The following is a 15,683-nucleotide window of genomic DNA, read 5'->3' as shown; positions in this document are numbered from 1 at the left end:
AATATGGTTGCATGTGTTTAATTTGTCGAGATTCGTCTGTAGCTTATTGAAAGACGACAGTATTGGATGTAAGCCGCTTAATCCTGGTCAGATAATTGCGGTCTGCAATAGAGGCTTTGCGCGGAGATTAGACGCCGCCCTGCGCGCCCGCCCTGGCGACTCATAAACAACTACGTTGTATACTTAAAACTTTTTATAATTATTTTGATTATTTATAATTGTCAAATAAGGTATATTCTGGAGAATTACAGCGAACTTTGCAGGTTAGAGGTTTCGAAAATTTAAAACGCTTTGCGGAAGACTCTTAATTATATATTAACTTAAAATTAAATATTTAATTTTAAGAGAAGAACTGAATATTGATTAGTCCTAATCAAGTCAAAAGAAACTAAAATTTGTCGTTTTTAATAGATTCTAATTAGTTTATGGATCTACCTGTTTTTTTTTTCTTATATGAAGTAACTTTTGACAAATAGATTATCGTTATTTAATTTATTATATATAAGTAATTAATTATAAAAAAAAATAATACGATTTAAACTTTCTAGACTAGAACATTCTAGCCCTCAACATAAGGACGTCAACGCGTAACATATTTATCTACGAGCAATCGTCACCCTCACCCTATTGTACAATGCACGGGGCAGATAATGCGATGCCCCAAAATGTTCATCTAATTGGAGATCAAAGAGAGGGCGTGTAATCGTGTATACTCTGTGTATACTCTATAGTGATGCGATGTCGTGCTATAGAGTCGCTGGATGTGGCATTGTTAATGTCAACTGCGCTCACACATATAAGGTAACGAGTCCTCGTTGCCATAATAAAAAAGTCGGCGTAATCGACATTAATTGACGGTGTAAATTTTTAATTCTTTGATAAAATTATTGCAAGTAAAAATACTCCAGTGGTTACAGCTACTGTCTATTATCTTATCTCTTATCCTATCCTATTATACTTATCTCACGCATAGGTAATTAATAAAGAATTTCTACGTAGCGGTATTAGGTACTTCACCTGTCTGTGTCAATCTATATTACAGATATCACTACAAGTGTGCAATGGGCGCCCAGCCGAAGCCATTTTTTAAAAGTATTTTATTTAGCATTAATTTATTTAAAGCACGAAGTAAAGTTTAAAATCTGAAAATGTTGTAATATGTTTAATAAATTGTTAACAATAATTTGCATATTTATACAACAAGATTGATGCTGATATTGTTTTATGATTAATGAGATTGATTTAGATAATACAATATTTATCATGGGGCGGTTCTAGTAACTCAATGATCCAGTTATGAGCACGCGTTGGTGACCGCCACTAACTATTGTTTTTGCCGATTACGTGATTGCTTATCCGGAATAAACCTACCATCGGACACTGGCTTTGTTTGGCACGCCGCGACAGTGGGGGAATAGGACAGTAGGTATTTCAGATAATTACAACTGATTAAAAGTTAACTAATTATTATTATTTATGTACTTTAATTATAATTGTTATAACGTTCTTTAATTATCTATGGTTACTAGTATTCTAAAACGAACCCAAAAATATTTAAAGAACTTAATTGAAAGAAATCTTTGGTGTGTGGAGAGTTCAAACGATTCGCTTTCATAATTAACCTTCATTAACTTGCCTAATTTTTTTTATTGTCGTCTTAACTTTTTTATTACCAGCCTATGTTATTTATTCCTATTAGCACGTGGTTAAGCTGTAAATTTATTGTAGATCTCATTCATATCTGTCCACTTTTCTGATTTTGACTATGAAGTCCCACTTGCAGCTGGATACCTTCCTGTCGTCATCCATTAATCGCATTTGTAGCATACTTCGTGGTCATTACTGGTCTCCATTCTCAATATATATATATAATCTCAATATATAATCTTATATCGTGTCCTTATCTTGTAAGACATCCACAGATGGATGTAAACTTCGATAGATTTCCAATAAGAACTGTCAGAAACTGCTAGGACATATTCACGTAACAATATGTCCTAAAAATAAAGATTTTCACTAGACTTGGCAATAAATTAGTTAGATTTTCATATAAAAACTATAGAAATCATTTTAAAATTCGTATCTAAAATTTTCGAAGTGTTGGTATAAAAGGCAAACATTATAAATGTGGTAACTTGCCTCTCTCTCCCGATGTGATGTTTGGTATATATAGAATATATTAATTAAACAATTCAGATTCTATATATATGTAGAATCTGAATTGTTTAATTAATATATACATATCAAACTAAACAATTGCATTATAAATTGTGTATTTAATATCGAGGTGCAGTGGAATATGGATTTGCAAAATTAACTGCGAGAGATTGGACAATAAAAAGCTTACATTGTACAGAAGAAAGGTGAAACTACAAAACATCGTATTTCATTAAAGATATTCGATTAAAACAATGGTTGGTGAGCGCAGGCTGTATTGCAATGTTACGAGGAAACGGTAAATTGGCAATATAATAGTTATACATGTCCGTAATTATCTTACAAATAATTTAAATGTGTTTGCAAGGGGATTGCAATTTGACTTGAGGTTTATGCTCGAAACTTTGTGTTCGACTGTTAATAACGCTTTTGTATTTCTATCACTTTATTACGTAGAACGTTGCAAAATTACAATTCGTATTGACGGAAACACTTTAGGTTAGAGAGATTAAAACATGTACAGTTGTATTCATTTATTTTTATATCTATATTATTATCGACTTTGAATCATTTTCAGTAATCGTTTGTGTACGACAGAAGTATTTGATAGAAACTACATTTAAATTGAGTACGTAGCCTCGTACGTTCGAAAGGTGCCATAATATAAGAAGAGTTCAAACATAATCTGATTTTTGTGCTCACCTTCTCAAACATTCATAATGCAAGTTAGAGCAATTTATTTCCAAGCTTTATGTAAAAATAATACAATTTCCCTTTGACAAGCTATTACTGAAGTACTACTTCACAGACTTCGTTCAGCTTTTTAATTTGCCCTAATACTATGTAGAAGGTTATTATAATACGTTATAAATATTGATACTGCGTGTTTACAGTTTGCTTTGATATACGTGGATTTATCAATTCACGTACTGCAAACTTATATTATCATTCTAACATGGATCAGTATTTACAGATCACACAATTAATTTATTTATTTCACATTTAATCAATAAACAAAGTGATCCCTTTGAAATATGTTACATTCATTTAAATTTTCTACTTGAATGGAACTAGCAGTACTCGGCGGGACATCCATTAATCTATAAAGAATCTTTTGAAATATGATAGATCTTTTTAATACTATATGTATTTGGCCATAATTTTTAATACTTAAAAATACTATATTATGGTATCCATGTATTTTAAAACGGTGTTTAATAATTTACAGTTATGAAGTTTACATAAAAAAGTGCGTGTGTATATCTGGATGACACGCGACATTACAGTTATCTCGAAGTCGTGGCCGATGGTGCTATTGTCAATCAATCACAGAACGTAGTCAGTAAGGTCAAAATTAACTATAATTTGTACGCAAACATTTCAGGACGGAACCCGTTTAGCGCCTTCAAGCGGCTTAACTGTAATTGTGTTCCTATGTTATTAATGAAATATATTTTATTTAGGTAATGTTATTTTCGGTAAGTTATCCAGTTAGGGCAATGACCAGTGATATTCTTCCGTCTTTTATTACCCATACAATAACTTAACTATTACCACTGCCTTGAAAAAGCAGAGGTTAGGACAGCTTGTCATCTTAAGACGGGAATGACCTTCATAAATGAAAGAGAGAAAAGATGACTGAGAAGGTGATTACATAAAGAATTATCATCATTTCAGTCAAACGACATCGGCAGCTTGACGTAGGTCGCCATAGATTTTTAATAAGAGTAATTTGTAGTAGACTGCATTTAGTGTCTTCCGACAACCTTAACCACGTCGTCAGATCTAATGCTTAAAAAATAACCCCCAGCATATTACCGAAAGCAATGTAATTTTATTAAAAATTTATCGTAAATACAGAAAATCTCTTCAGTTCGATCATTTGTGACCGTTGAAATAGGCTATAAATATTTCTATATGATAAATATAAATCCCATAAACAAATTGAGAAGATTATTGTGAAATAACTTTTCAAGCTTGTAAATGATCTATGATCTTTGCCGCCATAAGCGAGGTTAATGTACGGAGATTATTTATATTTATTTGTCATTGATTTTCAATTATCGTTGTAAAGCAAAATTCATAGCGACATTAACAACGAAGGAGCATGATCTACCTTCCACTGCAAGTTATGACGTAAAGAAGCGAGATTGCGGTATAGATACATTTTAATTCTATAGGACTACAGGCTTTTGCTATATTGATTTTTTTTATATGTACATATTATATATAAATATGTTTGTGGACTTATGCACATTCTAATATTTTCTGTTCCTTCTCTGAACAAAGTTTTAAAATATGTTGGTTTACGAACTTTACGCATTATAATTTATAAAATAAATCCATTTTTAATTCGACAGAACAAGAGATTTTAAGCACAACCTGATATCAAATTTTACCTTGTTGTGTAATGATAAGCGACACGTACTTTATGCCCTCTAATGGTCCCTTAGCTAAAATCCGTCGAAGGCACTTAAATTTCAACACGGCTTTCCTCGTATCAATTGAGGCTTTGTTTCCTCGGCCAACGCCCTGTATTTTCTGCCGCGTATAACAATTAACCTGTCAGTTGCAAAGGTATAAGAGATAAGCGTTTATTATATATTTATTTTATTTATTAATTAATTTTCGTTCAACAATGAACAGAAAAGTAAGTCATACAAAATCATCACAGAAAATATAATTGAAATACTATGGCCGGTCTTACGCAATTCTGGTCTTCCATACAAATAATCACATAATTGTGTAACATAATATTACACATTGAAGTAATAAACAGCTTTGCTGCTTAGTAACCGTTAACTTGTTGAAAAGTATATTTTAAATTAGGTGTTAGTGAGTATAAGAATTAATTTAAAAATTTTTTTGCACTAACGTCACTAAGTTTTTGCTTGAATAGATTTATACAAGTTTTCAAAAAGGGGTAGAAGCGTCCTCTGCGTTCACATAGATAACACCGCGGACGCCAACCCGTCCGTCAAGCGTGGCAATTATAGTATATACCCCCATAGATATCTTTGGGAGAAGCTGCCTTGCAATTTTTATATGGCTGTAATCTTTATTAATTTTAATAGCATTTATGTTTAATAGTTCTTACTCCTTAGTAAGATAGCGAGAGGGAATAAATATTTAGTTAAAAAATATATTCATAGCTAATCTCATTGGAAATGTCGGAGAGGCCTGTGTCAAGCAGTGGACGTCTTATGAATCATATTCGTTGAAAGGCGCGAACTAATCATGTTTTGAGATCGAATTTTTTTTTCTATTTATGAATGACATGACAAGTTATCTTATCACAAACTTATAGAAATTTTATTTATTTGAAAAACCAAAAGCAAATGCATTAAAATGGTTCAATTAAGCGTTATAACGAATAAAATTTTGGATACTGTTCGGAGTTTAAAATTTGAAAAAAAATAAATAAAAATCAATATCTCCGGTCCGCTATCGCTTACAACTTACGTCTTGCACAGCACATGTTTGTTTACCTCATTACAACTCCGGTTAAAACTGTGCTGCACACAATTGTGTGGGACTGGCACCTGCCTCTCGACAATTAAACGCCCGCACTCCACATCGATTCTTTGAAACGTCATTTCATTCTTCAATGAAATCGATTTTGGTAGCCATACAAAAGTTCAAGCAATTGCGAGTTAACAGGAAAAAATATTTATTTCTCGTTCTGAGCAATTATTTCATAACTTCTCCTGTTTAAGTTTTAAATACTTAATTGTGGCCCAATTTTATTTCGGATTATTTACATAGTATATGATTAACCTTTAAGTGACTAAGTAATTCAGTAGTGGTAGTCCAGCGGTAGGTAACGGGTTAAATTTCTGGGATACAATCTTATATTAGTCACACTTTGTGCATTAATTATATAAATTGCCACTGCTCACATACAAGTGTGGGCAGCGGCATCCTTTCCGTACCGTTATACCACATTGAGATCAGCAACCTACCTGCCGTGGCGATTATGGTGTAACCCCCATAGATATTTTTAGGAGAAGCCTTTGCCTTGCAGTGGGACGAGGACGACGAACTAAGAAATAACTTTGGTGACGCCATTTTTTTAAAACGAAGCCCCCTTTTTTATCTTTCTTATAATTTTTCTAATGCTTTGAAGAAGGTTCTTATGAGAAAAATAGGAAACTTAGCTGCAACTTGAAAAGTTTCAGAAAATATAACGATGATCGAAACTTTTTCGTTTGACAGTTAGCTTTGAATTCATGTGATCGTTTAACAGCTGCTTCGGTCAGTATCCATCAGATAAATTTGTTACTCTCTATTCTGCATCAATAAAAGATATGCATTGAAATCTGTTGAAATAAACAAAAGATGAATTACAATGAGCGGTCTCCTCGCAAGTGGCGACTTTTTCCAATTCAATGTTTTAGTAAAATTGTTAACATAAACACATAACATAAATTTTTGTACAAAATACACATTATCACAAGCGAATATAGCATATGTCAATGATTACTTTCTCGTAATACTATGTACAAATGTTTGCTGTGTTGAATAAAAATTCGTATAGGTGAATAAACTAGACAACAGCGTTAATAATGTAGGGTAACTATTTTGAGATATAAAGTGCGTTGCGGCAGCGTGGTCGTCGTAATCACGTTTACGGTTAGGAAGGCGGCGTCGTGACGGGCGTTGCGACTTTCCTGCGTCGCATGTTAACGAACGCACGTAACTATCGCGGGTTATCATCGCTCGCTATTTACGACGCGAAAACGTCGCCACCGTTCGCCGTATTATCCGTAATTGCAATACGCGATAGCGATTGGCTAGAATATAGGTCGACTTATCGAACTGACGCCACGACACACGATCGGACATTAAGGTGGGTCGTTTTTACGACTGTATTGATGGAAAAGTTACATTGTTGGGGTAGCCGAATGGCAGCCGGCGAAGATATGCGATATGATAATAACTACGTGCAAAACGCGGGTACGTCAACCTATTACAACCGTACGTCAGTTTATATTAATTAACAAAAAAATACCTAGATATCTCCACGTCAAATAAACGTAAAGAGTTAAGACTTAATTTACAATATGTAGTCTTTAACGAAGGGCCTTAAAAGAATGCTCTGAACTTCGTTACGAGGTCGAATAAGAAACAAGTAGATTTGCAGAAAGATCAATGTCTCCGATATTGCTCGAAGAGTTGCTCGTCTGTAGTGGCAGTGGCAGACTTGTCCAGACATAACCACTTTTAATAAAAAAAATAATTAATAAAAGCAAGATTGATTACTCACATATTTGTTAACCTCGCGCGAAGTTTTATCGTGTGAAACCTGTCAAATTTGATACATTATCGTGTTGTAAAACGATATATTTCACAACACTCGTCTTAATACTGCAAAGTACTAATGAAACAGGTAATGCTTGCTCCGGCCGGCGAATTCATCACAACACATTTAGATGTAAACTCAATAAGTGTAAATCTGCGGTATTTCCATAAACGCCGTCTCGCTTGTTCCTATGGGCCCAAGTGGAGTGGTTTATTTATAAACCGATCCTTATATTACAAGTGTGAATTATCGCAAGCAATTTGAAATTGTCTTGCGGCAAAGCTCGCGTAGTTTAGCATCTACGCCAATGTCAAGTTCAAGAGGACGTTTAAAATGTTATTTCGTGTGATATACTTTGCTATCTTAATTCTCAGCTTCATAATTGTAACAAATATTTACTTTTTCTATTAGAATTAAAAAAAAACGAATTTAGTTTCTTTTTCGTTAATTGTTTTTTTTTTTGAAGCAGCTATTTTAAGTATTTAATCGTGATGCCAGTACAAAAAAGTTATTTAATAACACTCCGATTCACCTACGCTTTTACGATGAAAATGTATTCCTCATTTCTCAACTTTGAAATTCAGTCTAGTAGAAAGTCTGTAGGGACAGATAGAATACAATACAGAATACAGATAAAAAAATTAATTTGTAGTAATTAAATGTTGAAAACGCTTTTTATTACTACATTAATTACTTCAAACACCATTGATTTTTGGATAGGGTGTACCACTGATTAATTGACTGCAAATGCATAAAATTGCATTTACCTGTCTAAAGGTTTTACACCTATAATCAATCAACATACATGTACTCAACGAGCAATGAAAAACTTTGTATTTTATATTTCAATTCATGGTAAATCCCACGTCAAGCGAAGGTCCCTTATACCAATAAAATCGAATAAAGTAAGTTGATCTCAGCTTCGAATACAATAGTCTATCAGAGTAGGGCTGCCTGAATGTGTGTCTAATTCAATTTTAGTGCCTGGAACTCCTTGACCCGTGAGCGGATCACAATAAACCGTTTGATTTATATTATTCGTGATAGATCGACAAGGCGTGCGACAAGCATTTAAAGTCTTGCCAATTTTACACATTTTATTTAGCCTGCTTCAATATCGGTACAATGAATTGTTATTATAACTTAATTAAATTATAACGTACTCGTAAATAACCTTTTCGTTATCTTTTCTTTCAAAATATGCTACCGTTTTGAATTAAATATTGAAAGTTACATGTAATTGACTTTATGTGTTATTGTCGATTAACGTTCGACTTGTCCATTTGGAAATTTATTGTTTGTAGCTTTTATTCATTCTGTGTCTTTTGAGATTCAGAATCTTGTTCAGCACCACGCTTGCGCTTGCCATCCAGATGAGTACTATGTTATATCTCTTCAGATCAGCTTTTCTTCTCTACACATTCTTCAATGAATACAGACGCTTGTACATTACTATTTACAGTAACGAATAACTCTGTGGTAAAGAGTATTACTTATTAGAATGCAGTCTTAAATAAGTTAGGTGAAATATCTATCCTTATATAAAAAGACCCAACCGAGATTACCGATGAAGCCTCTGCATACTAGGTAATTGTTTATAGGATATGTATCCTAATAAGTAATTTAATCCTGCAGGTTTAAGCAATGGTGCTTAATGGTGGCAGGTTGCGGTATCTCTGGAATTAATCTTGTATAATTCACAATTTGTACATTTTATATTGGATTGCCACTACTCTTAAACAAGTTTCCAGAGGATGGACAGCAGCGTTCTCTGTGTATCACAGTACAACTTTCGAATCACAAACCGCGCGGCGATTATGGCATATCCCTCCATAGATATCTTTAGGGAGGCCTGTGATTGATCTTTATCTGAAAGTCAGTAGTTTTAGAAATAATATATAACGTAACAATTATATGATAAGAAAAAGCTAAATTAATATAACATTTTTCAGAGTCATCACTTTGCTTGAATTATATTAAGCTTTAACGCCTATCATAATAGATAACAGAGATTATGTCTAAACTCGTTTAATATGTTTTACACCGTTTTATCATAAAATTATGTATTATCATAATATATATTTCGCCACGCATCATGGCCGAGTCGTTTAAGAACTTATTAGATAAACGGCTTGATCGATCTCCTTTCATTGAATTATCAGTAGTGATCAGCAAAGAACGGGATTGAATATGGGACAACTGGCCGAACTGCTGCTTCTTTGTTAAATATGTTAGTGTTCAGAGCGAACCTACTGCACCCGTGAACATTCTATAGAACTGTCGTTGCGTGTATTGTGGATTATTATCGAGCAGTGTGAAGTTTTACAATATTTATTTATTTATTCAAGCGGAAGGGGAGAGTCGGTAATTGGCACACGACAATGGAGATTACGCGGCTTAGCGCTGAGTTTTGTCATTCAAATATTGACGGCTCGGTGGGCGACAACAACTGGGCCTGTTATGATAATATTCCTGTATTTTCGTACAATAATTCGTGAACGCATCAAGCAGTTAAAACGACTTTACTTCATTGACGTCTCAGACAACGGAATGCATAATATATCGTGTACTTCTACCGAATAAACTTTAAGACCAATGACGTTATCTATTGTACACGAGTCTTAATCCTCCACGAATCTTCCCGTAAGTAAAGTTCACACATCATTATTTAGCCTTGTATTATCGTCGACCTTTTTCCATGTAGCATCTTTTGATTTTACATAAAATTTTAACTGATAATACCCACCTGAATATAATATTGTGTAACATACAGATAATAATATTTATTTCTTAAAAAAAATATTAGAGTCGACTTTAGAAAAATATTAAAAAAAATTATTACTTCAGTTTAAGAAAATAAATTTCTATCAACACTGCAAGTTATCAGAAATGGTAATGTAAAATGTCAATAGTTACAATGTATGTAACCGATAATATATATGAAATGAATTAATGTAAAATCTATGTATATCTAATTCACAGTTCTAAATTTTTATAGTTAGATCGGTTTTGAGTTTAATTAAAAATTTTTTATTAAAGTAGCATTATAGGTATTAGGCAAAAATTTCTATAGTCAGTGAATATACGGAGAAATATTACATTAGATTGATTGCAATTAAACTGTCCCACATTGAAATAGTTACTAGACGATCAGCGTCGATATGAAGCGAGTACGGAGGCGAGCTACGGGCGGTAATGGCGGCAACAGGCGATCGTCTCACGCATCAATCTTCGCGATCCTCAGCGCGGGCTCGGTCTCGCCCCCGCGATTAATCACTGGCCAGAACGTTTTCGATTAGCGCCGGATAGCGCGGGGAAAAAATGGAACGTTCCAATTACGAACGATCGCGTCCATTTGCAGCGCGCACGAGCGCAAGGGTTAACTTGCGGACTAAGATCAGATTCGGACATTTGCCTTTTTATCTATATATGATTATAAAACTTAAAAGAAGTAACTAAAAAGAGTTGACCAATAAGTAAAATCTGAACACTTATTGTTTAAAATACTGTTTCCCATAACAGTAAAAGTTCCTAACCTCCAAATTCAAAATCTTTAACTAGTTTTCATTGATTTTTATCTTATCATAGATTTAAGGTGTATAATATTTCTAAAACCATAATGCTGTAAAATAAAGCGATGCAATAACTTTCTGTAATATATTAATTAAAGTTACTTTATATGATTAACAAATAACATGAACGAAATTGTTGTTCCGTAACTTAAAAAAAAAAAACATTTTACATTCGTAATTTCAAATTTTGATTCCATAACATCTTTGTAATAATGTGACATCGCAATATTATATTATTTAATAACTTTCGACTGTAAAATGTTCAAGGATTTTTCAATTGAGATTTTTTACATGCTAAGACCAAGTACATTTATCTAAAAAGCATGTGTATCTAAATAAATAGTGTATTTTACTTCACAAACAAAAAAAAAATATTGGTAGGTATAAAAAACAGGCTTATGTTTTATAGCGGTATTTATGCGTCTGTCATTCTGAAAGAAAAGCTCATCGATACGTCATATCCTCGTTTCCCCGCTGAAATGCGAAACTTACTTTTCGCACGCTCCAAATGCGCCCAACGCCTAGACTCTTTAATGAGGCGTTATACAAATATATCAGACGGAAACAGGAAGTGTTAAATGGCGTTTCGTTGTTTCCACGGCCCAGTTGCTCGGCGTTAAGTGCTCCGATGTAATTGTCCGGCCAATGCAAATAGTCGTCTGTTTGATCGTCGACACCGTAACTATGACGCTGTCTTTGAACACATTCGCCCGTTCTGGAGCGAGTCGTATAGTCCGTCCGCCTTGTGACGTCACTGTTATTCATCTTGGTTGCTCGTATATCCGCTATTGGCTTTTAGGAGACTTCAATATTTTCACTATTATTTACTGAACGTTTCGTCTAAAAATACTGCGGAGTTTTTTTTTTCAAATATTACTGGAAAGCATTGTTGTACTGCTAAATAATTAATTCGCCGTTTACTATAATTATAAAATTGGCATGCACAAAACTTAGTCAAACGAGGTAATAAACGAATTAAACGCAATGTTTTGAATAATAAAAAAAACATACTCCTAAATCGATTCATTAAGACCAAAGAGATAATAACAATTTTTAAGGAACTAATCATATTTAAGCTGATCATAGTTTTTGAACGTGGCGACATGGATGTAATTTAATTTTTTCAATACATTCATCTAGCTGTCATTTTATCATCATTCTTGTTTAATGTAATAGACCTATACATTGTCTCTTCAAAAACTTTTACACCTATTACCAGTCATCCTGTATAGGACATAGGTTTGTAGGCAATAAAGACGCAGTAGGCCTTCAAGCGAGACTACGCCATTACACGTCGGACCAATCAACCGTCTGAGTGCAGCTGATAAGGCACTCTATCTGCTTTTTAAATTGCAAAGTGCGTTTAAAAACCGGATATTGTTACAATTCCACTTCGCAGTTATACGCGGCGCTATGGGGTGGCTGATTGCCGCCTCCATACATTAACTGTATATATTACTCGTATATATTTGACTATATAATTTTCCAAGCCTCTACGACATACATTTCTTTTAAATTAATCCACTAATTGTGGATATAAGCCTACTCTTGTCAATCTATCAAACTCAAATTCCATTTTTTTATTAAATTTTATTTTAAAAAATTAATTAACGAAATCAATAGTTAATTTTCAAATCCATATAATGCAAGAAAGACCTTATTTAGTATAAGCTAAAATCTTCATCACACTTCATCTCATCCTCAAACATTCGCACATTCTTAAACGTAAAATAAAACCATTAGGTTTCTGAACGTGTATTTAACAAGAGTACAACAAACTTGGTTGATTTTAACACTACAAGTTAATTATTTAATTCTTTACAGGCATTTATTTATCAAACAATTTCAAACATACCGATGTCATTGTTAATTAAACAAAATGTTTCTATTTAGGTATTAATAAACATATTTTGATTTTAGACTAATCATGACAATAAAATATTATACCTATTTTTCTGTTACTCGTTAGTAGTAAAAACAAAATCCGTATTATTAATAGCAAAACTTAAGAGACGGCTTAACTATTTCGGCAAAAACAACACTTCCTTTTCATAAAAACCGCAGAGTATGTTAACAAGTCCCTCGCTGTCAAATATTTGACGTGAATCGAAACCAAACGTGGTAAGAACGTCAGCATTAGATTAAAAGTATACCATCGATAATATTAGTCTTGCAGTGTTCGTTATAGAAAGTCGAGTACTAAGTTCGACAGGATAGCTTATTAGCTATTATGCAAGATAGCTTTTTATAAAGCAACGATGCTAATTTCCGTTGTCTATGGGGGTAAAGACATAAGTATGTAATCGTCAACTCGTTGCGCAATTTATTTAGCGGCCGATGGTTAATTCATGAGCATGAGAAATTGTGAGTTTTTTTTTTAAAACGGTTACGTTTTCCCGGACATGCGGGTGCACGTGGGCGCTGCACGCTGCTGCACTACGCTTCCTAGCTGGAATATTAATATCATCGTTGCAACGACTGCAAATAAATAGTAGTTAATAAGCTTTTAATAAATAATTCACCCTAATAAATAAATAACTAATAAACATTTAATAAACAGGTCACCAGTTGAGTTCTTTTTAACTATAATCTTTTCGGTTTTGGTTTATACGACTACGATTTAACTTATCTGAATGTATAGCAAACAACCATTGGTTTATAAATTGCAGAAATTACAATACTTAGCATAGACGTAAATTCAACCTAATTTTTCAAAAATGACAAAAATTTATATGAGAAAGTAAAAAAAAATTCCAGTTCAGATAATGCTTGTGGTTAAGACTAAGGTTTTTGGTAACTTATCTAACATCAAATTAAACTTGCTTACACTAATGAAGAAGATGTAAAATATTTTAGATACTCTTATTATTTTTACTGGTAGACAACTTAAATCAATTTAATTGGACTGTTTTTACCTTCAGGCACCAAGACTCCAAAAAAAAAAAATAGTTGTGAAAAAAACTGTTATCGACCTATATGTTATGATACATCATCGACACGACATCTTTCTTGAATACCAAGTGTGACATTTCTCTTCCTCAAACATATATTATGTTTTAGTCGACAAGATAAACTCGAAGACTATTAGCAATTACGAAATTAAAAATGATCCTTGTTTGTTACAGTTGTACGAGATCAGTGACGATCCTCAGCGCAAGGAGTTCCTCGACGACCTGTTTTCCTTCATGCAGAAGCGCGGTAAGTTCCCACACGTACGCCTCGCCGTGTCTTGATTGATTCCATACAATTGATATGTCTTGTAATTTATCACCGGCCCCTAATGCACAATTCACGGCCAACGGCCCATTCCACCGTCCAACTTAAATTGACCACAGTTCAGTGTTTTCAACTTTAGATAAAGGGCTCAAGTATACTGGTCGTATGATATGGATCGAAATTTTGTTGGTATCTTTACAACTATAAACTGTTTTATATTGAGATGATCAGGCGTGAGATAGGACGATGAATGATTGACGATTGCTTTACACGTCGATATAAATTTTATATCTTACAGCTAATTATTTAAACATTTTTTTATTTAAGAAATATTGATAAATCATTATTAATTACACAGGAGTTGTTTTACATGTTGTAGACGAATTAAAATTGTGTATGCATACCTTTTTTGTCAACAAAAAATTTGAATCTTTGAAACCTATTTCTAATCAGCCTGTGTAAAGTGATCATTCTTAAATAATTACAGCTACAGCAATAGGCCAATAACTTCAGGTGGTACAAAATCTGTAGGGACAAATAGTAATTCATTTTAATATGTAGTAATCTTTTTCTGAAACCATTGATTTTTAAATAAGCTGTACCATTCATTAATTGACAGTGAGTTATACATTAAAGCTATTTCAACTATAGTCAACCAACCTGTATATACCACAGAAAATCGGTTTTTAACCTACTTGTAACTATCATTGATGTAATATGAAACTATAAAAAACAATGATTGCATATTTCTCGAGTTTTATTCTACAGTACATTAATCAAAACACTATCAGTAATGTACGTCATTTGTAAGGATTTGCTACGTTAGTGGCTGTCAGTGTGGGAATTCGCCAAGAGAGCGCTATCTGCACAGATAATCATTGTGTTTTAAATATCATAATAGAAATAATTAGGTGGGAGATCGTTCGACCGCTTCGGGCGATGAGATCGTGCGCGGGCACGTGATTGATAACTATGCTTCCAACCTTGTCTAATACGTGGCGCAGGCGATATGCTATCCCTATTCCGCATTAATTGATCTCTGTTGCAAATGGCGCCATCAATGTCGCTGTATCCATCCAGTTGATGTTGATGCACGGTCGAGTCGTTAGTCAAATCAATAGTTATTGTTGCGTGGCTGGTACGCGGTCGATATTAGGTTTATGTAAGCACGCTTGCCGGTATTGCAGTTGTTTTAACAAGTATTCGTAGTTTGTTCTAATTGTAGTAAACTATTTGCTGTCGTGGTCATTACTTTTTATGTGATTTACTTTTTTATTTGTTATCTTTTGATAACAAATAACGTAGATCGTAAGAAAGTAGATCTTCTGCCATCTTTATTTTTAAAGATGGCAGAAGATCCACTTCTGCCGTTTTTTTCACGAAGAGTTAGTTGTTAGCCAGGTAATAAAAGACAAAGTCGGTCAAAGAAGTTCGGA

The 15,683-nt window shown here is 33.5% G+C and overlaps 1 protein-coding gene across 4 annotated transcripts in view; it reads left to right on the top strand.

The window, feature by feature from the left end:
* The window catches only part of retn (retained), a 154,714-nt gene that overhangs the window by 86,258 nt on the left and 52,773 nt on the right, over positions 1 to 15,683 (top strand). For all 4 annotated transcript variants that reach the window (XM_068764301.1, XM_068764299.1, XM_068764300.1 and 1 more), the window contains one exon: positions 14,157 to 14,229. In XM_068764301.1, the coding sequence (XP_068620402.1) occupies positions 14,157 to 14,229 (73 nt within the window). The remainder of the gene's footprint in view (positions 1 to 14,156; positions 14,230 to 15,683) is intronic.

This window comes from Battus philenor, unplaced genomic scaffold, assembly GCF_028537555.1.
Source record: "Battus philenor isolate CCGP_79_NKW_IND1 unplaced genomic scaffold, ilBatPhil1.0.hap1 SCAF_19, whole genome shotgun sequence".
Lineage (NCBI taxonomy): Eukaryota > Metazoa > Arthropoda > Insecta > Lepidoptera > Papilionidae > Battus > Battus philenor.
This window is presented reverse-complemented; position numbering and strand designations above follow the sequence as displayed.